The 21,314-nt window shown below is 49.0% G+C and overlaps 2 protein-coding genes across 2 annotated transcripts in view; one reads left to right on the top strand and one right to left on the bottom strand.

Moving 5' to 3' along the window:
• The first annotated feature begins 1,251 nt into the window (after positions 1-1,251).
• ATP1B1 (ATPase Na+/K+ transporting subunit beta 1) lies at positions 1,252-16,831 on the top strand. The gene is made up of 6 exons (XM_064143227.1): positions 1,252-1,549; positions 4,602-4,730; positions 11,727-11,882; positions 12,611-12,795; positions 14,701-14,781; positions 15,390-16,831. The coding sequence occupies exons 1-6, from the start codon at positions 1,450-1,452 to the stop codon at positions 15,654-15,656; spliced, it is 918 nt and encodes a 305-aa protein (XP_063999297.1). The 5' UTR covers positions 1,252-1,449; the 3' UTR covers positions 15,657-16,831.
• NME7 (NME/NM23 family member 7) overlaps positions 16,646-21,314 on the bottom strand; it is a 127,815-nt gene continuing 123,146 nt past the window's right edge. Inside the window, exon 13 of the mRNA XM_064143226.1 lies at positions 16,646-16,909. Coding sequence (XP_063999296.1) covers positions 16,877-16,909 — 33 coding nt within the window. The 3' untranslated portion in view covers positions 16,646-16,876. The remainder of the gene's footprint in view (positions 16,910-21,314) is intronic.

Genomic DNA, 21,314 nt, shown 5'->3' on the forward strand with positions numbered 1-21,314 from the left:
TGGACTCCATGCTCAGACACTGCCATGAGTGGTGGCATGACCTTGAGGGTGTCTGGCCTGTGTGGACTCCATGCTCAGACACTGCCATGAGTGGTGGCATGACCTCTGTGGATCCAGTGTAGCTCCAGTAGATTATGGCTGATGGCCCAAAACCGTAGGTGTCTCAGCTGGCTGTGTCAGGAGCTAGTCATGAGTTGCAGCCAGGGGTCACTCAGAGAAAGGTGCCATTGTAGGAGTTGCTCCCACTGGTGTGGGGAGTGTGAGTGTCCAGTAGGCAGGTGAGTTCCTGCACTGCGAGGACGCACTCGCTCTGCAGCAGGGCTCCAACTACTCTCACAGAGGGGATCGCCCCAGAGAAACCCCCAACCGCAGCGAACCGGGAAGTGCCGTTTGTTGGCCGCTGCGGGCACCGCGCTGCGGGCAGCTTGGGTACCGGCCGGTCCCGGGGCTGCGGGCGGCACAGGTACCTCTGCACCGTTCCGGAAGGTCACTCCGCAAAGGCGACTGCGGCCTGTTCTCTCACTATCTCGTCTGCAGCCCCCCGGGGTAGGCAGGCGGGCACCCCTGCGGTGCCCGTCCCGCCGGCTTGCCAGGCTCTCTCTGCAGGTCCTTGCAGGGACGGGCGCGCTGTTTACAGTAAAAATATTCCGCAGCCGGGCTACACGCGAGCCAGCCGGCGGGCGGCGGTGGGGCCGGTGCGGGGCGGCAGCCGCAGGGCAGCAGGACGATGCTCAGCGCCGCGGGCCGGCTGGCGCCGCGGCAGGGGCCGGTCCCGCCGGGCCGGGGGGGGGCTGGGGCTGGTGTCCGAAGGCTCCGGGCGGGGCCCTGCGGGACCGAGGCAGGCGCGCGCCCAGGTGTGCCGGCCGGCGCGAGAGCGTGCGCGCGTACGCACCTGCAGCGGGCACGCGCCCCCGCCTGCAGCGCCGTCCGCGTGCGCCCTCGGGCACGCACGTGCCCGCCGCGAGCCCGCCGCAGCCCGGCCCGGCCCGGCCCGGCCCCGCCGCGACACAGAGCGGAGGAGCGCGGAGCGCCCGGCCCGGCCCGCAACGGCGCCAGCCCCGGTGCCGCAGCATCGCCCGGCCGCCCGCTCCGCCGGCTACCGCACCCCCACCGCGCCCCGCCCATCCGCCAGGTCCCGGACCCGGCCCTACCGCACGAAAGCTTCCGCCCCCTCCTGCCGTCTGCCGACTTCCATTGGCAGCTGCGGCCGCAGGGCGGAGCCGGCGGTGTATATGAAGGGGCGCGGCAGGCGGGGAGCGCGGCTGCTCTGTGCCCCGTGGGCTCTGGTTGTCTTTTCCTTTGCTGCGGCTTGCGGTCGCTTCTTTCCTTACCCCAGGCGCACCCAGACCTTCCCGGTGCCGCAGGGCGCGGAGCCCGGCCGGGGCCTGCCTGCGCCGCCCGCTGAGGGGCTAGACTTCTCTCAGCCGCTCGCCCGCTCGCCCTTTCGCCATGGCCCGCGGGAAGGCCAAGGACGGCGACGGCAACTGGAAGAAATTCATTTGGAACTCGGAGAAGAAGGAGCTGCTGGGCCGTACCGGGGGCAGTTGGTGTGAGTGCTGGGCTGTGGGTGGCGAGGCTGGGTCGGGGGGCGGCGGCGATGCGGCGGGCACTGCAGCACGGCCCGTGGCGCCCCGCCTCCCCTATCTGCGGCGGGTCTGCGGCCCCCGGCGAGGGCGGCCCGGGGCGGGGGAGGGGGCGGCCGGGGCCGTAGCGACGCGTCCCCGCAGGATGCGGGCGGGGGTTCTTTCTTTCCCTGCTCCTGCGTCCTGTGGGGCCCTACAGGGGGCTGAAGGGCATTGCCCGCCTAGACGTGACTCTAGGTGAGGCTGGGGGTGAGGCAGTGTCGATCCTCCGGGCCCGGGATGGAACCCAGAGCGTACCGACCTTGGCGAGGGCGCCTCGTCCTTGGGTCTCCTTCTCCGGTGGCGGGGCTGGCCTGGGAGCATCGCTGTCGGGGCCGCTTGCCCTTCTAGCGGTCATCTGCCCTACACTTCAAGGTGGCTTCCCCCCCCCCCCCCATTTTTCTCTGGCTAAAGGAAACTGAGCTACTTTTACCTCTTCGAGAGAGAACCATTGGCTTTTAGTGCCCCTGCGAGAAGGAAATGGCTATATGTGCCTTTGTGATTAAATGTTCATGATGAATTCATTAGGTACTATACAAATAGCACTAAGAGGCTTTTAACGTTTTCCTTACGCAAATAGTCTTCCAGTTGCTGCCAACCACAGCTGGTGTGCCACCATGGCGATGTTGAATTCAGCTGCTGTTGTAATGGATCAGCTGGAGGTGCCACATCCCGAACTGCCGGCTTGAGCTCTGGCAGGCAGGCGGACTAGAGCAGGTTTCTGCTGTATCTTTATGTGAGCAGAATTGGGTTCTGGGTGTGCGTGGATAGGTATTTTCAGCTCCTGAGGCACCAGGCATCTGCGCAGTGCTTCAAACACAGAGGCTGAACCAGGTCCTCCTCCCAGAACACCTGCACCTACCCACCTAGGACTGATGGCCATTTGCGAGTCAATCTGCAGGCTTATGATTCCATCCCTCTGGTTTAAGCCTACCTGTTGCAGGAAGCTTTCTCATTCAGCCCTGTTGTGCTTGGTTGCTAGACCCTGCTGTGTGTGTTCTGAGACCTCGGAGCGATTTTGATCTTTGAGGTGTCTTTGGCGTTAAGAGCATCCTGGCTGGCAACCTGATTAAATAAGCTACCTCCCAGCGTTTGCTTTTTGATGTTACAAAACTCAAAGGCGTTACGCTGCAGACTACAGCATTAGTGTTTGGTTTGTTACAACAGCACCTCCTATGACCGTGCTCTGGAAAAAATTTCCACACGTCCCTGACGTCACAGCCATTTGCTTTACGCTGCCTGGATACCAAAGAGTGCTTTTAACTCCTGGAGCACCAAGTTACAGAACCCAGCTCTGTCCTCCAGCCCCGTCTGCTTCCCCTGCCTCTGGTGTCCGTGAGGAAGACAAGAGGAAGGAGTGCCTTGCCCTCAGCCTTTGTGTTGCTGACTGACCCTCCTGCTCACCTGTCTTTAATAGACTTGAAGCACCCAGAACTGCCTGCTTTCACCGGGAGCTTTCTGCAGCCATGGAGGCTTTTTTACGATGGAGCTTGGGAGCGAGGAGGAATACTTCCACCTACTCTTCCTCCTCCTCCTTTTGTAGCACGTCACTTCAAGTTCTTCAAATAAACCAAACACCTTTTTTTTCCCTTTGGTTCGCAATTAGATGAAGACTGTCCAAGATCCAGCAGAGGCTTTTTTTCTAGTACTCCTTGGCTTCTGTTCTGGCCTGCTTATTCCTGCAACCTGATTAGCATATAGTTGCTTGGCATGAGCTGGCTTAGCCTTTCTGTAGGCGGCCTGGTGATGCCTAGTACGGCATGTTACTGTGCAGTTAATCAGTGGAGATAATCCTTGTAAACTGGTAACTGATAGCCACAGCCCGAGCCATGCTGTGTCTCCAGACTCTTCTCCACTTTGCTCCACTCCATTCCCCTGGCTCCTGTCCTGATTATTCTGGGCATCAGCCTTTAAACCAAAACTACATTCAGTCTTATCTTGTAATTCACTTTTTAATTGGAATGAGCAGCACTGGAGTGCTGTTGTAGATGTTCAAGGATGGTAAATGTGCAGTGCTGTGTGACACATCTGAAGACTTCCCAGCATTTGAGGTTATTTGAGCTGATCTGGGTCCAGATGCTGTTCTTGCTGCCTTTAGTGAAGGTGATAACCTGGATTACAGTATCACACTATTATTAGGATTGGAAGAGACCTCACAGATCATCAAGTCCAACCCTTTACCACAGAACTCAAGGCTAGACCATGGCACCAAGTGCCACGTCCAATCCTGCCTTGAACAGCTCCAGGGACGGCGACTCCACCACCTCCCCGGGCAGCCCATTCCAGTGTCCAATGACTCTCTCAGTGAAGAACTTTCTCCTCACCTCCAGCCTAAATTTCCCCTGTCGCAGCCTGAGGCTGTGTCCTCTCATTCTGGTGCTGGTCACCTGAGAGGAGAGCAACCTCCTCCTGGCCACAACCACCCCTCAGGTAGTTGTAGACAGCAATAAGGTCACCCCTATTACTAGGGGAGATCAGACTTCACAATTTCTTGTAAATCTGAGTGAAACGTTTATTATAGACTGGCCTGGAAACTGCTTTGAGGCCCAGACCTTTGTGGAATGGGTGTCCTTCAGAGCACACCCACGGTATAGCTTCTTGCTTTTGGGCACTTTCTTCACTGAAACTGTCACCTGTATTAGCATGCAGTGGTTGTGCTGGGTCAGCCAAGGGATCCTTTAAAATATGAAAGACCATGGTTTAATCTTTATATTTTACCATCCCAAATTCTGATTCATAGATTTCTAGGTTTTCAGGTGCTTATGCTTCCAGTCCCCTAAAACAACCTGAAGTGATGTAAGTTTTCTGTCTGTGGCAGGGCATAGTCTGTGTTAAATACATGCCTCTGCAGTGGGGCTTGCCATCTGAATGCAGTGTGCCAGGCTCTTCCTTGCAGGTGGCAAAGACTGGAAATTTTGTCCTGAAATGTGACTGCCTTGGAGGGCTTAATTTGATTCCTTTTTCTGTTCTCTCTTGCAGTTAAGATCCTCCTCTTCTATGTCATCTTCTATGGCTGCCTGGCAGGTATATTCATTGGGACCATCCAAGTGATGTTGCTCACTGTCAGTGAATTTGAGCCCAAATACCAGGATCGGGTGGCACCTCCAGGTAACTAAATAGGAGGCCCATGTTTGACTTGGTGCAAGCTGCTCTGGGGAGGCGGGTTGGTTACTCACTTCAAGAAGGAGGATAAAATAAGTGTCTCATTGCTGCAACACATTTGTAGGGGGTGGGTATGTTCTCAGCCTTCTGTGTTAACAGTACTGGGGCTTGAAGGCAATCCTGCTATAATTAAAGGTTGCATCGCATGAAATATGCCTCCTGTCTGAGAGGAGCTTGAACCCGGGTTGCTCTTCTAACTTTCCTTAAACTGAAGCCATGGATTGAGGCTGAGGCTTCATTTGGGAGTGAGTTGTATGAAGAAGATGGGTTCAGTTTTAATTTCTTCATAGCCACTGTGCTCCTGTTGGTAAGTGAAGGGACAAAAAGCGTTAGCTTTGTCTGTGAGAGGGGATGCAGAAGGAGAAAGGGGGCAGTGCCAGTCCTGGATGTGCTCACCAGATTCCCTGAACTGCACAGTGTGATCTGTAAGAGATTCTGGCATTTACTAATGGATGTATTTGGTTGAGCATGTTGTGGGAAGCGAAAGGTAGCTCTTGCACTTGTCAATATGTGACTTACCTTTTACTGCACAAACTAAGTCTCTGCCCAAATTTAAAACGATCACTAGAATAGTGTCTGTGGCCCGGCTGCCTTGGGTGAGGGCAGGAGTAGCTATCCCTGGCTGCAGGTTCCTGCTCTGCCCAGAATTTGCCGCACTGATTCCCACCACAGACTGGCAGCAGCCTGGAGCCAGGAGGGGGGAGCTGTGCAACTGCTGCTTTCCCACATTACAAATGACCTTGAGGCCGCTTGGCATTGGGGATGGCAACGATCTGTCTCCAGTTGCTCTGTAAAACAGTTCAGAAGCTTTTAATAACAGTGGTATTTAAGTGACAATTGCGAGGCTGATGGCTGTAGCTACAGAAGCTGGCTCTGATGTCGTGTGGTGTCTTAACAGCCCCACTGTCTGCAGCGATTATTCCCTGCTCTAACAACACAGGATGTCACCATCACCAAATGGTGTTACATCTCAGCAAAGAAGCATCTTTTCCAGATAATTGCCTTTTCACCAGCACTCTTTTAAAGGCACAGTGGAACCACTGTGTTAGTGTGCAGCCCTTCTTAATATACCCGTTTGGCTGGGGTAAATGCTGTCTTAAGCGCTGCAAAGTGGCCGTTTCCATCTCTGCAATGGGCTGTGACATTTGCAGGGAGAACTAAAGTGTCACTGATGTTGCCTAAAGCCATTAGCTGCATCTGAAAAGCCAACACAGCAAATGGTGGAGTAGTTACTTTTAACAATGTGGTTTTTCCCCGGCCAAAGCCCAGTGGTCCCACCAGACGTGGAATAATTAGCAAAGCAGCCCATGGATCTTGGGTCGCATCCAGGCAGACCCTGCTGTTTAGCCTGATGTCAGAGAGTTACTCATTCTAGATAAATTGTTTGCTTTCCCTGTCATAGCAGTTTGCAATTCCCATTTAAGAGTTAAGTCTGCAGAAGACTTCTGTTCATCTCTTAATTGTGTGCTGTACCTTTTTTTTTTCCCTGGGGCTTATCCTTTCTTTACCAAAAAAAGGAACTTAATGATGAGATGCTTTTGTACAGAAATCAAAATGGAGAAAACATTCATCAGGGATCTTTCAGGACAGGTGCTGAAACCAAGGGGGACAAAACCCAGCTCCTTGACTATGTGGCAGTAGGCAGCCCTGCAAACAAGGGTGTTGAACCCAGCTGAAATGGCACATGTGTACAGCTTTGAAGTGTAATTGCCACTGAATAGCATAGGGTCCTTTGCAGGGACATTGTGTGACAACTTCCAGATGTGGGCAAGGTCTTATGGTGGCTGGCTCTTAAAACTGAAGCCCGTTCCTCATTCTGTAGCACAGCAACCACTAGATCACAATGAGTCAGAAATAGCCTTTAGTGTAGGCTTTCAGAGTCTGACATTGGTGTGAGCTGCTGCACCTTTGCTTGGATGGTCAGCAGTCCCACTGCTCCCCACTGCCTGAGTCTTTCCCCTTTGCTTTTGACAATGGACATGTGTGGGCATGTTCACTCCTGCTCATGGTGATTATGACACTTATTTTTGTGATCTGGGACCTCTGTTGACTGTGAACTACATAAGAGATTTTTGTGCAGTTCCTGGTTCTTCTGGAAAGATTTGCAAGCCAAGTATGTTGGCGGCTCGATAGAGCCCTGGATTTTCTAGGAAGCCAGAAAACCTGTGTGTGTTCTCTTTGAAGTGCTGTGTCCTCCTTGGGCAACTCGCTGTTTTGTCAGCCTGAAATGCCAGGGAAAGGGGAAACTATAATTCCCCTCAAAATTTGCAGGAGAAAATGCTACAGGGGCTGTTACAAGATAATTTCTGTTCTGAAATACAACAGAGTTTGTAACAGCAGCAGAACCTACAGGATGTTTTATTGAATTATTGACATGGGTATAACACTGAAAGCCATAAAGTGCTATTTTTGTAGCCAAGTGTCATTAATATGTTAATTGGTTTCTGCCTTGAACACAACAGGAATGTTATACAGGGCTTCAGGGCAAGCTGAGGTTTGTACTGTTCCATGATACTTTTTTTTCCGCTCCTCTTTTGTCTTGGGGTGGAGGAAGGGACAATGCAGTTCACCTTGTCCAGCTTTGTCATTGTGACAGCCCCATCTCTGCGTGTGCCACAGGCTGTCTGCTTTAAGCACAGAGGACTTGCCCTGCTCACTGGGGAGGATGAGGGTATTGTGTCTTAAAACGCACACTGGGTGTCCAGAATCAGTAGCACACCGTTTCCCTCCTCGACATAAATGATAGCGTGTATCCTGCCATCTTGTGGCGTGCCGCCTCTGAAATACGGCATCTCGGCACCTCGGCGGGTGCAGGGATGGGAGAACTCGCTGCTCCTGAAGGCTCCTGAGTGGCAGCTGGAAGAATCCTAGCTCAGTCGCCCCTGCCAGGGGATTTCAGGCGTCCTTGCTTCAAGTGCTGGGCTCTGGTGTGTATGCCCTACTTAGCTTATCTAGCTTGGGTAGCAGCAGGGAGGTGGCAGGAGGCCCTAAGTGTGCTGCTTCTTGTGAAGTTGTGCTTCTCTAGCGCTCTGCTGTCTCAGCACCTATGCTTGGAAGAATGTCTGAAGCTCCAGAGTCACAGAAGCACAGAATGGTTTGGGTTGGAAGGGATCTTAAAGGTTATCTTGTTCCAATCCCCTTGCCATGGGCAGGGGCACCTTTCACTAGACCAGAGTTGCCCAAGGACTTATCCAACCTGGTATTGAACATCTCCTGGGAGGGGGAATCCACAGACTCCCTGGGCAACCTGTGTCAGTGTCTCACCACCCTCACTGTAAAGAATTTCTTTCATTACAAAGAAACTCAGATAAGATTCAGGAATGTTACCTGGTCAGCAGGTTTTGCTGCATTTACAGAAAACTTGCACCTGCTCTTGGCACTTGGGGGATGAGGTTGAGGGTGACTGGAAGCTAGGAAGGACATCGCTTGGTATGGAGTGTCTTATTTAGTGAGCTGCAGGGTTTGGGGCAACTGGTAAATACAAATGGTGTTGTGATTGCTCAATTCATCATCTGTCATCCCAGAGGTGTTGAGACTCATTCTGAACCAAGATTACACAGTACTTTGAAATGGACATTGCATGATGAAGTAAGAGTGGTTATTATGGGCTTACACAACCATTCCTAATAACAAGCCTGACTTCCCACTTGTAGTCTCTTCCTCTTCACCCTCAGGACCTTTTGTTTTTCCTCAAGTCTTGCTCTTGCAGTTTAGAATAAAATCTGTGTGGAAAATCTGTTTTTGAATGAACTTGAATAAATGTGTTTATAATATGTAACAGTGTTTTGGAAGTGGATCTGCAGCTAGAAAAAAGTTAATGATCTGATGTGCTGCTTTTGATGTCTTTGTACATTTACAGAGTTAGCCAACAGAAGGTGATGTCTGTTACATCAAGGAATTGTCTTTCCTAGTAGTAGGTTCTTAAAAGCCAGCTGCACACATTTTCTGAAGTAATTTCTCTGTATTCTAGCACCAACCTGTCTACAAAGACCAGTATCAACACACATGGTACAGTGGTATGTCTCTGTGGTAACAGCATGAGGTGCAGAACTGTGGCAAACAGATCATAGTCTGAGGATGAGGAGAGGATTGTTTAGACTCCAGGCTTTGTTTCTTTTCCCCCACAGGACTTGCATATGATGGCATTGTTGTGTGCATGAAGCCTTTAAGAGGCTTATTATTTATGCCTGTAACTTCTTGGAGCCACATACCTAGGTGCATAGGTATACGTAGCCACACAGGTATCTGGCAACCCATGGTAGGTAGCACAGGACTGGCTCAGCTTTGATTTATTTATGTACCTACTTGCTTCAGTTCCGTTATGGGCATGAGAGAAGGTTTCAGAGGTTACAGAAGTGTTCTGCAGTGGTTACCTCTCATCACACCAAATCAACACATTTATTTTAAACTGGATTGCTTAAGGATTCAGTGATAGTGTTGCTCTGATAGCAGTGAAGCTTTTACTTTGGCTATGGAAGTACAGGTGGAAAAGAAAGAAACAATAAATGTGTGCTTACAGCTTTGTTGCCCATTAGAGGCATGTGCAAAGGGAAGTGCTGGAAGCCAGTAAAACATTTTAAATTGGGATAAAGCTATTTTTCATAACATGTCTTTCATCTTCACAAAGATTACTTCCTTGCTTCATAAGCAAAGGCGGATCTTGGCTTTGCTCTTGTCCTAAATAAAGACAGCACCTGCTGTACCAAAGCCTGACCCAGTCTGGTTCATCAAGTGCCTGTCAGTTATTGCTGAAAGCAGTCAGGCTATGGCCACAGGATGAGTCTGCCTGGCAGCAATAATTGTTCTCTTGTGCTGGCCACTCAAATGTCTATGTGGAGCTTACCGCTTGGGCAAAACAGAGTATCTTCTCCCAACCAAGTCACTTCTCTTGTGAGCAGAGCCAGGCTCTCCTAAACTGAAAATGGGATTATTCTTGTTGGGGACTTCTGTACGGCACAGGCTCTTCAGGACTGACCTTGCCTTCTCCTTTGTTACACCTGCATGGATGCCTTTATGCATTACCTTGGATTGGGGGGGGAGGGGGAGGGCAGGGAAGGTGGGGAGTTCATTTTAGAGGTGCTGAGCAATAGCTTAGCTGCCTGAACAAAGGTTAAGAAACCTGGCCAAGCTTTCTTGATGTCTATATTTATATGCACTTGAATGATACAACTGTAACTTGAACACTGGGAAAGGCAGACTCAGGAAAAGATCCATGGCCTGGCTGGCCTGCCTTGCCTTTGCTGCAGTTCCAGATAGCCACTTGAAGTGGCTCTGAGCCCATTGCTTCCCAGATGAGTAGTAACATAAGGAGGAGGAGTTGGCAGGGTAGGATTGAGAAGTCCCTTACTAAAATTGAACCCAGCTTATTTATTTTATATATATTTATAACTGTATGAAGCAAGAAAGCAAGTAATTGCTCAAAAAGGGATTGAAAGCCTCTGCTAGTGCAATAGTAAGTTGGTTCTAAACTTGAAACACTTAACTTGGTCAGTGCTGACCAGAGGCAGTTCTGAGGGGTTAAAGCTGCTTCCTGGAATAAAACTCAAACCTCTCAGCTCCTTGCTGGATGTCTTGCTATCTTTGGTAGCTAGGAGCTGTGTTTAGGGGAACAAAGCTAATCTTTGTCCTAGGTTACAAATTCCAACTCGGTGGGTAGTGAAGGGGGAGTGGTGAGCTGGCTTGAGGAGGGACTAAGCAGGAGCACTCAAGTGGCTTTGGAAAATTGCTGCAGTCACAAGCTCTTGTGGGTTGGGGCCAGCCAGCTAAGCTGCCCGAGTTTTGCACCAGGAGAACTTGCTGGAAACAGGCCTGTTCTGAAAGCTGTCAAAGCCAGTGCTGCTCCACTGCTCCTTTTTCTTATCTTGCTAAAACGAAAAAGACAAACTGACCAGAAGTCAGGACCTCGATAATTACAGTGGCCACCACAAAGCAGCAGGAACTGCAGTTCCATTACTTGAGTTTAGCCTGTTAGCCATGCATCACTGCATTCAATTAAAACATGACCTAAACCTCACACAGGAGCAACTACTTCCAAATCACGTAATGAAAAGTGAAGGGGTTGGCACTTTTCATCATCTGTAGGCATCACTTGCGTCTAGACCCTTCTCCGTGCCTTCTTTTTTCTCTTTTCTTCATCCTCCTATAAGTCAAAAGTGGAGCCAGTTGCACAGCCCCAAATCAAGGACAGCCTTTGAAGCATCTCTGCTGTGTCACGGTATTTCCAGCTCACGTTCTCAGCAATGAGCTGCTGATAAGAGGGTTCAGCAGATGATTTCTGCAGGCAGAAATACCTGCTTACGGAGTCAAAAGACCAGAGAACGTGATCAGGATGATGAAGTTATGGAGTAAGAAAACATCTCCTACCCTACAGCCTACAAGGAAGAGACTGCACAAAGGCAATGAGGACTGCAGCCAGCAAAGAGTGGCTGTAGCTAACGTGGGGAATCTCATTTTTTCTTGTGCAAGTGTTGACTGCTTGGACAGTTCTGTCTCCTACACAAAGCATGTTTTGCAGGCTTCTGAGGCAATCTGTGAGGGATACCTATATATTTCTGTGGGACTTTATTTCATACTGTTGGTCTCACACATAGGCAGCTCTCCTGTGTCCTTGGGGAGGAGGCAGAAGTGGGCAGGAGACCTGTGGGTGACTGTTTTTCTTGAGGAAAACCTTGACTTGTAGCCTCCCTTCTGGATTCTGTGATTTTTATCTGTTTAGTGATGCAAACATCATGACAAATATGCCAGACTGTTCTGGGAAAGGGGAGATAAGAGCCCATCAGAGGCTCCCCTCTAGTGATCTTAAGCTGTTTTGTACAAGTCGTGAAGTCTGAAAAATAGAGATTATTAGAATGAGTTATCTTCTCAGTGTGCATTGAATTGCCTGGAGGCTGTGCAGCTCTGTGCTGTACTTAAATGTTTTCTCTCTGACATTGCTTTTCTTAGGACTGACTCAAGTCCCCCAGGTGCAAAAGACAGAAATCTCCTTTACTGCCTCCGATCCAAAAACTTATGAGCCTTATGTGAAGAACCTCGAGAAGTTCTTAAAGGACTACAGTGCTGATCAACAAACTGAAAACATTATATTTCAGGACTGTGGGGGTAAGTCTTGACTCTTTCCTCTAGCTGAGGGCTCTGACCATTGCCTCTGTGTCAGGTCCATCAGAAGATGAGGGTGAGTGGCGATGGTCTCTGTCTTTGGCCATTCCTTTCTCTGGAATGGAGGGCACATTGGTAAACTGGCAGGCTCTGGTTTCAGTCATATGGCTGCTCATTTAATTAGCTTGGATAGACCAGACTTGGCCAGGGACGCACCTAGAAGCTTACTGTAGAGGTTATATGGCTGGAAGCTCCCAGATTTCACTTGGAGAGAGTTGTGCTGACTCAGGAGCATGTGGTGCTGACCTTGTCCTCTCTGAAAGTCATTACTGATGGCTTTGCAGTCTGGGAGGACTTCCCCTTCAGCAGGTTATGTGTAATAATGCAGAGACGCTGTCGCCTCCTGACACGGGCACGCAGGGCTGGGGGGGGAGTCCACTTGTCCAAAGATGCCAGAAACATTCTGAGGCAACGGCTTGCAAACATGATTGTTCTTTTGCTGTCTGGAAGTGCTGTGCTGGTCTGGGACCAGCCCACACACACCGAGTGGCTATGTGTGGTGGGGCTGTTGCAGTGTCAGCCTCAAGAAGGTGGTGTCACCTGTTTGGAGCAGGGGTTAATCCAAACTACCCAGTTAAGCATCAGTGTTGCTGATGCGTGTTGTGTGTAGATCAGTGTTTAAGCAAAAGGTCGCCGTCATACAGTTGTCTTTTCATTCCCCTACCCTGCAGAAACACCCACTGATTACAAAGAGAGAGGACCATATAATGATGCCCAGGGTCAGAAGAAGGTCTGCAAATTCAAACGTGACTGGCTGGAAAACTGTTCTGGAATAAGCGATCCCTACTTCGGATACAAGGATGGCAAACCGTGCATCCTTGTCAAGCTCAACCGAATTATTGGCTTCAAACCTAAGGTAAGTATCTCTTCCCTTTCTAGCAGAGGCTACTGATGAGGAGCAGGAGAAGGAGTTGACTGCAGGTTTGCTGTGCCTGCTTCTCTGTCTCTGGAGTGAGAGAGTGTCTGTCTGAGTGCCTGCTTCTCTGTCTCTGGAGTGAGAGAGTATCTGTCTGAGTGCCTGCTTCTCTGTCTCTGGAGTATTAAAGCACTTCTGCAGACAAGAAATTGTGAGATGATGTGGATGAGTGACTGAGGCATTAAAGAGACTCCATCAAAAAGCAATGGGAATGGCACACTGAGTTGGTAACAATGAGAAGTGACCCTCACTGAGTAAGCTTCTGGTTATTTATCTGGTAACTTCTGAGCCTACCAACTGAACTGCTCTAATGGACTACTTCAAATGGTAAAACCCCTTTTAAGTTCCTGTGTGCGTCCATGGGACCATCCCAGACCTGTAGTAAGACCAAGTGTCTTGCCCTGATCTACTCTATGCTTTCCTCAGGCAGCGTAGAGTTGCCTGCCTGACTAAAACCTCTTAATTAATGCTAATATATTAACTATCAGACTGAAACATAGGCTATAAAACACAAACTACGTCTGAGAGTCAGGCATAGCTCTCACTGCAAGAGCTGTGAGGAGACCTTTAGGTCATTTAGTGCAGTTTCCCAGATGCCATAGGATGTCTCTGTCACCTGCTGGCTCTGTGCTGCACCTGAAGGCATGTCTGCAGCAGTGCTGAAGGATGTTAATTTGGACAGGAGTGGCTTTTACTTCTGGTGGGTTTTTATTCCTCCCAGCATGTTTAAAGGCTAACAAATGCTCCAAGCAATTAGTAGCAGAACACATGCTATTGAACAAGGTGGTGTGCAGATCTTGCCACTCTGTCTTCTGGATGGAAAACAGAGCAAAGGGTGTGCAAACTGCTGTCACTGCTGCCCATCAGTGCAATTGAGGATGAGGACTGGTGCTGGTAATGAGTTGTGAGGAGCATTTTTCTATGAAGGATCCTGCCCCATGCTAAAGAAATGAGCTGAATGTTGGCTCCTCTGATCCAGGGCAGAAGCAGTGGGTGCATTTTAACAGGAATTGGTATGTGGTGGCTGTAAGATGACACAGATGTGTGTGTTTGGTGACTGGGGAAGGGAGGGGTTTGCTGTGTTCCTCTTTTATTTGCCACCAAGAGCTACAAGCTCTTCAGCTACAAGCTCTGAGGAGCTGCAGTCCACAGTAGACAGCAGATTCTAATCAAGGGATGATGTTTTTTTATTTAGAGTATCTTAAGGCAGAATTTTGGTTTCCGAAATAGAGACCCTGTAGTTGTTGTGGATAAAGCAGATCTGAGTGTTGCAAGGTTGTGCAGCAGCACTGCACTCGTTAAGAGACCAAAGGCAAACATTGGCCTTGTCACTTACTCCCACCTTCCCCTGGTGCTCTCGGAGCCTTTGTCCTTCCCTGTGGGTGGTGTCGAAGGTCAGTAATGTCAGGGTATGACTGCTGCTTTTTGTTCTTCCTTGTGCCTTTCCAGCCCTAACAGCATACACCTGGCAGGCAGGTGCAAATCCTCCCCCAGGGTCTCTTCCGGCTGCTGTGTGTGTGCTTGGCACAAACAAGCCCTGCTGGCTGACACTGCTGTGAAAGGCTTTCCTCAGTGACACCACAAAGCTAAAAATGTTCTGATCTGCTTGCCTTGGGATCTGCTAAAGGCTGTATGAACAGATAGAAGTTCTGTTTGTGTTAAGTTTTCCTGCTCTGAATTGTGTTATGCTGCTCATGTGTCCCAAGACCACCACCAAGAGCTGTTTGCCTCTGGCATGGCTCTAGAAGGGAGTCCATATAACAGCATGGTTTGGGTACCACTGACCTTCGCTGCCGCAGAGAAGTGTTCCACGTGTAACATCCCTTTGTTCTGGGTTTCTTCTAGCCTCCAGCAAATGAAAGCCTCCCTCCAGAGATTATGGCAAAATACAACCCCTATCTCATCCCTGTCCACTGCATTGCCAAGGTGAGTTACAGCAGAAGCTGCAGGGAATTGCCCACATGAAGTTACCCCTCTCTGGTTTTCTGCAGACAGCAGGGGTGGTGCTCCCTTGGGGTATGTATCTCCTCCTTCAGAGCACAAGTTCTCAAAACACCCTGACACAATAGGAGACAGTGCTGCCCTCACAGGGAGAGGGTTAAACCCAGGGCCAGATAGTAAAAGATGTCCTCAAGTGTAGCCATTTTGTCTCCAAGCACTGTACTGGAGCTCTGAGGAGGATGGCTGAAGAGAAGATTCTGGAGAAGCTGGCTTTTTACTTGACATTGCAAAAAACAGCTGAGAAACAGCAGATTTCTGTTAGCCAAAGACCGTGCATTGGCACAAGCTGTGGTGGTTTCTGAACGTGTGAAGTGATTGAGGTTTAATTTAAAAGCCCTTTCCCTGGCTGATGTGTGCTGGGAGCTGCTGGCTGGACAGCATTCAGGTGTCCTCTGCACCGCTCCTGCTGTCATTGGTGATGATCAAAAAGGTGTTGTGGTCAAAACCAGCGGATGCTGCCAGGGAGAAGGGCTGCAAAAGGTGTAGCCTCCGGGTGACCTGTCATTGTTTGTTCTTCCTTTCCCCACCTCTAGAGAGAGGAAGATGTAGACAAGATCGGCACCGTGGAGTACTATGGGATGGGCAGCTACGCCGGCTTTGCCCTGCAGTACTACCCCTACTACGGCAAGCTCCTGCAGCCACGGTACCTGCAGCCGCTGGTGGCGGTGCAGTTCACCAACCTGACCTACGACACGGAGGTGCGTGTGGAATGCAGGGCCTACGGGCAGAACATCCAGTACAGCGACAAAGACCGCTTCCAGGGACGCTTTGATATTAAATTCGACATAAAAAGCAGCTGATCGTAAGCACAACTCTCTTCTTCCCCACCCCTCCTCCTCCTCCTAGCCATTAAGAAAAGGTTAAAAAAAAAACAAAACACAAACAAAAAGAGAACAAAAAAGCAAAACTCCTAGTCTTGAACAAACTGTCATACGTATGGGACCTACACGTAATCTATATGCTTTACACTAGCTTTCTGCATTTACTAGTTTAGAATGTAAACAAAGTGTAGCAATAGCGACAAATATTTATTCTACTGTAAATGACAAAAGAAAACAAAATTGAGCCTTGGGACATGCCCATTTTTACTGTAAATTATGATTCCATAACTGACTTGTAGTAAGCAGTGTTTCTGGCCCCTAAGTATCGCTGCCTTGTGTATTTTATTTAGTGTACAGTACTATAGGTGCATACTCTGGTCATTTTTCAAGCCATGTATTGTATCTGTTTTCTACTTCTCGTGAGCAAAGACTTTTTGCTGTCCAAGGTGTAAATACTCAATGGGACTAGAACTGGCATGATACTTCTCATTATTTCGTTCCTTTTCAAAGAAAGGCCCACCTGTGAGACTCTATTTAACAGCACTCCATAAGGCTTCTGACTTTTCCATGGTGTTAGGGTATTTTATTTGGAGGGGTGGCAGGAGAATCTAACTTAAGTGAAGTTCAAGAGAATAGATGATGTGTACCGTGCTTTGTAGCGAATGCTGTCTCTCTCTCCACCTTTTCCCTCATCCTCAAGTATGTTGTGTGAGAGACTGGGTCAGACTATCACCTTCAGTGGTAGGCGTAACTCTTTGCTTTGTATATTTTCTTTTCTTTTTCTCTCTCTTTTCTTTTTCCTTCCTTTTATTTTTTTCCTGCTGGAGGCATCGCACACTGTGGTGCTAATGTCTTTATTGAATGTTTTAACCATTTTCATGGTGGAAGAATTTTATATTTATGCAGTTGTACAATTTTATTTTTTTCTGCAAGAAAGTGTAATGTATGAAATAAACCAAAGTCACATGTTTGAAAAGAAATCTTTATTTTAAACTTTATAAAAGCAATGCAGTACCCCATAGAATGGTGTTAAATGTTGTCTAAAGTGCAAAACTCTATGTTCTAACATGTAACAATAGCCAGGAGTACAGTGCTCTTGTTGATCTTGTATTTCAGTCAGGTTGAAACATTGGACAAATAAATGAATGAACACATCCTGCTACGTGCATGTCTTTTGCCTGGGGGAAGGATGGAGGCTCTTAGTTGTCCAGGATCTTGAAGAAGTACTGCACCTATGTCAAACAAAGTACAGCTTTACAGTCCCAGAACATCTCAGCTAAAGGTGCTTGGGCTTGCCTTAAGTTGCTGCTCCCATTTGTGAGAAAAGCTGTTACACATCAGGCCACACGTGCTAGCAGCAACTGCAGGTAAAAATGTTTTATCCACCAGCAGTGTGGGCTGCGGGGACAGAGGGGAGGGTGCACACTGTGATCACCAGCACAGGAAAGGGGAGTTTCACAGCAACAACTGGTTCTGTGTCACTGCTGGGCCAGTAACTCAGCACTGAGAGCAAGCTCTGCCTGCTGGGGCTGCTCAGACACGACAAAATGTGGCAGCTGCCGTCGGGCAAGAGTCAAGATCACTTTATGTTGCATGACGCACAGTGCCAGGGAGAATGTCTCCATGTAAAGTGACCAAACGTGACTCCTGGAGCAAGCTGCTGGGTAAAGGCTTCCCAGTCAAAGTGCACAAGACTGGAAAAGCAGAGTTGCTAAACCTGTTGCCAGCTGCTGCAGAGAGCAGCACAGTAAGGGTGTGCTACAGCAGCTACCCTGTGCAGCTGGCTGTCTCGTGGTGTCCGTGTGGTGCAGGAGCTGGTGGAGATCTTACCTGCAGCTGTTTAATCTGCTGCTGTTAACGTTTAGAGCCAGGCAAGAGGCTGTGAGTCAAGCACTGGAATAAACCCTGAAGGAAACTGCACCTACACAGGAGCTGTAGGAAAGCTGAGAGCCCTTTTGGCTCCTACCAATTACTCTGTGTGCTGCTGCCACATGGTTCAAGGTTTGTTAGGCTCAGCTGCACCTACAATTCAGTTCTTAGCTGCATGGTCTGTGGCAGTTTAAAAAAAAACAAAACAAAAAACCCCAAAACCAACTACACAAAAATGAAATGAAAAAAAACTCCAAACCAAAAGCCACCCAAAAAAAAGAAAAAAACAAAACCAAACCCTAACACAAAGCAAGCAAACAAACCCAAATCTTGAAAGAAACAAAAAAAAAAAAAAAACCCTCAAACCCTGAACTAACAACCACCACCCCCCCAACAATGAAAACTCAAACTGGTTTATTTATAGAAGGCCCAACTCAAAGGTAGATAATTTAGCTCCTTTTAATTTACCAGAAGAGCACAAAGTCCAGCCATGAACTACTAATAAAGATAATGGCTTATTCCAGGGCTTGGGACAAGCAATGCAAAACATGCTTCAAAAGTGGAGCATGTAAGAACTACTTTTAGTAGCAGTAGCACATGAAATAAAGCAAGACCTAAACCTTTCCCTCCTGCCCCCAGTACAAAATCAGTGACAGCATGATGACTGGCTTTGAGTGCTAAATACCTAGCCACGACCCCAGTCGCCCAATGAAAACACCTAACAGGCTTTGTGACATCAGTTCCACCCCAATACACTGCACACGGAGCCAGGCATGTCCCCTCCTTCCATTAGAAATGCTGCTCTCAATTGCCAGACCCAGTGGATCTACAGCATTAAAAGGACACAAACTATGAAATCCAGCCAAACCTCAACCTCCACCCACCCTTCCCACACACCAGCAAGCACAGGCAGACTCCTAGCTCTGCCAGCACCCCCAGTGGTTACAGCACACAGCAGACTAAGCGGGTACTTAAACCCTGCAGAAAACGCTGCTGTCACAGGCTCGCTGCATCAAGTGGCAGGCCAAACTCCTGCAGGGCAATGGGAAGTGGGGGGTGGGGTGGGTGGGATGGTGTCAATATATTTCATCTTGTCAACCAGATGTAAAATTTGCATTGCTTCCAAGATAATTTTTTTTAATTTAAATATATATATATATATATATTTAATCTGTGGTGCATTGCCTATGTAAAAATCCATTCTCCTCAGGAAGGCTTCACGTTCCTTGCTGCCTAGCAAGACATTACATTACAAACTGCAGTCTGAACATGTTGTTCTTTCTGCTAGATTGGCTCAACATAGTTAAGTGTAATTGCAGCCATTAAAGTGAATTAGAGCTGCCTTTTTGTTGATAGAGGAGACCTGCATTTCAAGGTTAGGGAGCCTAACACAAAGCGAGCGAGCGACACGCACGCTTAAGGGCAGGAAACCTTCAGGGTTCTTGCACGAACCTGCACGACTGCTTGCACGAGCACACCAGCTGCTAGGCTTACAGCTCTGAGAGCTGGTGCTCTTGGGCTTCTGGTCTGAGTTTGGCTAAGGCTGGCTGGCCAACAGGTCAGGAGTCACCCTGTGTGTATACGGCGCTGTCAAGAGCAAAGGAAAGGCTGTGTGCAGTGGAGTCTGCTCCTCTTCAGGACCAGCCTCAGACTGAGACACCAATATAGCTGCTGTCACCACGGGCCCCAGTTCCCCAAGATGGGCAGGTTTAATGGTGCTGGGTTGACTTCCATTGCTTCCTGTAGAGCAGGCAATGAGCTACCCCTGCAGCACACACAGGTAAGAGCTGTCCTCACCCAACTCCTGCTAACTTGCTATGTGCAACAAAAGCTTTTGAGCTGAGTCCTTAACAGCCCCTCGTTTTGCAGAACCAATTTTCCCAGGCCAGACAGAACAACCTCAGTGCCTGCAGAACTTATGGAAAACCTCTTCTCCATTAGCTTTTATTGGATTGTTGAAGATCCACACAGGCTGTACTGGCAAGGCCTGGCCATCAGGATGGGCACGCTAGGTACTGTATAATGTGCAAAACTAGGCACCAGTATGTTCTCTTTAAAGATAATTATCTTTATGTGGGTCAGCTGCCACCCAGCTCCACTAAAACCAGTTAAGAGCTGGCATATCTTGATACACAGAAAGGTTCCTTCTCTCCAAGAACCCCACCCTTGGGAGCATGGCAGTGCTGGGCAAGAAACACCTGAAAGTCATGTCCCACACACCCCACCACACAGATTCTGCAAAAGAGCCAAGACCAAGGGATTTAAGCATTGCCCAAAGACTTAGGATGCCCTCATCTTCTGAGGCCCCAGCTAGAGAGAGCTTGAAGAACCCCATTCTAAAAGCACCAAGTCCTTGTCCAAGCCAGCCCGGGACCTGGAAGTACTTGCACTGAGCACATGGATGGGGGTCAGGTATTCCTAAACACTGTATTTCAGCAACTTCAGTTGCTCTCTTTCCCAGGCTGTGGCACCTCAGCAAGCCTCACATTTGACCTAGGGCAAGGTCAACTTCTCTCAGCCAAGCACACCTCTGGTCTGTTTATAGGCCCAAAAGGTGGCAGAGGATAAATCCACACCAGAAACTGATGTGACAACAATCAATTGTACTTCACAGATGCCACTCAAACGTCTGTCAAATGATGCAAACATTCATGTGTGCTCACTCCTTCCAGGGATGAGACAGGATCAAATCCAACATCAGCAGTCTCCTCAGATCCCTGGAACCTGCTGTATAGTTGCCTGCTCCAGCTCCTGTCCAGGGACAAATCACCATAATGCCCAGGAAGCAACAATGGGTGAAGAACTGTGATGTTCTGACTCTGATCCTGGGAAATGTCCCACCAAGGAGGAGCCCAAGGTTGCTGCATCTACATGAAGTGTTGTTTTGGCCACACACGCCTCTGCAAACCTCACAGTCAATGAAGTTGGTTGCTCTTTCTGGGTTCTTCCATTGCCTCAGGCAATAACAAAACCCAGTCTAATGCCCTGGCTGAGCACACATGATTATCATCTGAGCAATGTGTGCCCCAGCAGCATGGAGAGGACAGGCAAAAGTTAAGAAAGAAAGCCAGTACAAGTAAATGAGTAAGGCAGACAGGCTTCTGAGGGACAGCAGAAGCTCTCTGTAGGTACTAACACAGGAGCTGATCCAGCGCCCTGAAGATTTCAAGTTGAATCAGATACCTGCAATTTAAATTGCCCTCTGCCCACAAAACCAAGCAAAGCTCATCAGAGCTGCCAGATAAGCAGCTCTGGAGTCAGGGCTTCTGTCTACAGCAGGGCAGACCAAGGCACCTCCTGAATGGTACTAACCAATCACAGAACCATAGAATTGCTTCAGTTGGAAAAGGCCTCCAAGATCATCGAGTCCAACTATTAACATGACACCACCATGGCCATTAAACCATGTCCCATGTTGCTATGTCCACATGTTTCTTGAACACCTCCAGGGATGGGGACTCCACCACCTCCCTGGGCATCCTGTTCCAAAGCTCCTGCAGGAAGGAAATTTTTCCTAATATCCAAACTAAATCTCCCCTGGCACAATTTCAGGCCATTTCCTCCTGTCCTTTCACCTGATACTAGGGAGAAAAGACCAACTCACCTCCTCACTCCAACCTCCCTTCAGGGATTTGTAGAGGGCAAACTCAGCCTCCTCTTCTCCAGACTAAGCACCCCAGTTTCCTCAGCTGCTTCTCACGTGGCCTGCTCTCCAGACCCTTCACACCTGGAGTGTGTTCCTTCTCTGGACACACTCCAGCTACTCAG

Source organism: Pogoniulus pusillus, chromosome 5 (genome assembly GCF_015220805.1).
Source record: "Pogoniulus pusillus isolate bPogPus1 chromosome 5, bPogPus1.pri, whole genome shotgun sequence".
Lineage (NCBI taxonomy): Eukaryota > Metazoa > Chordata > Aves > Piciformes > Lybiidae > Pogoniulus > Pogoniulus pusillus.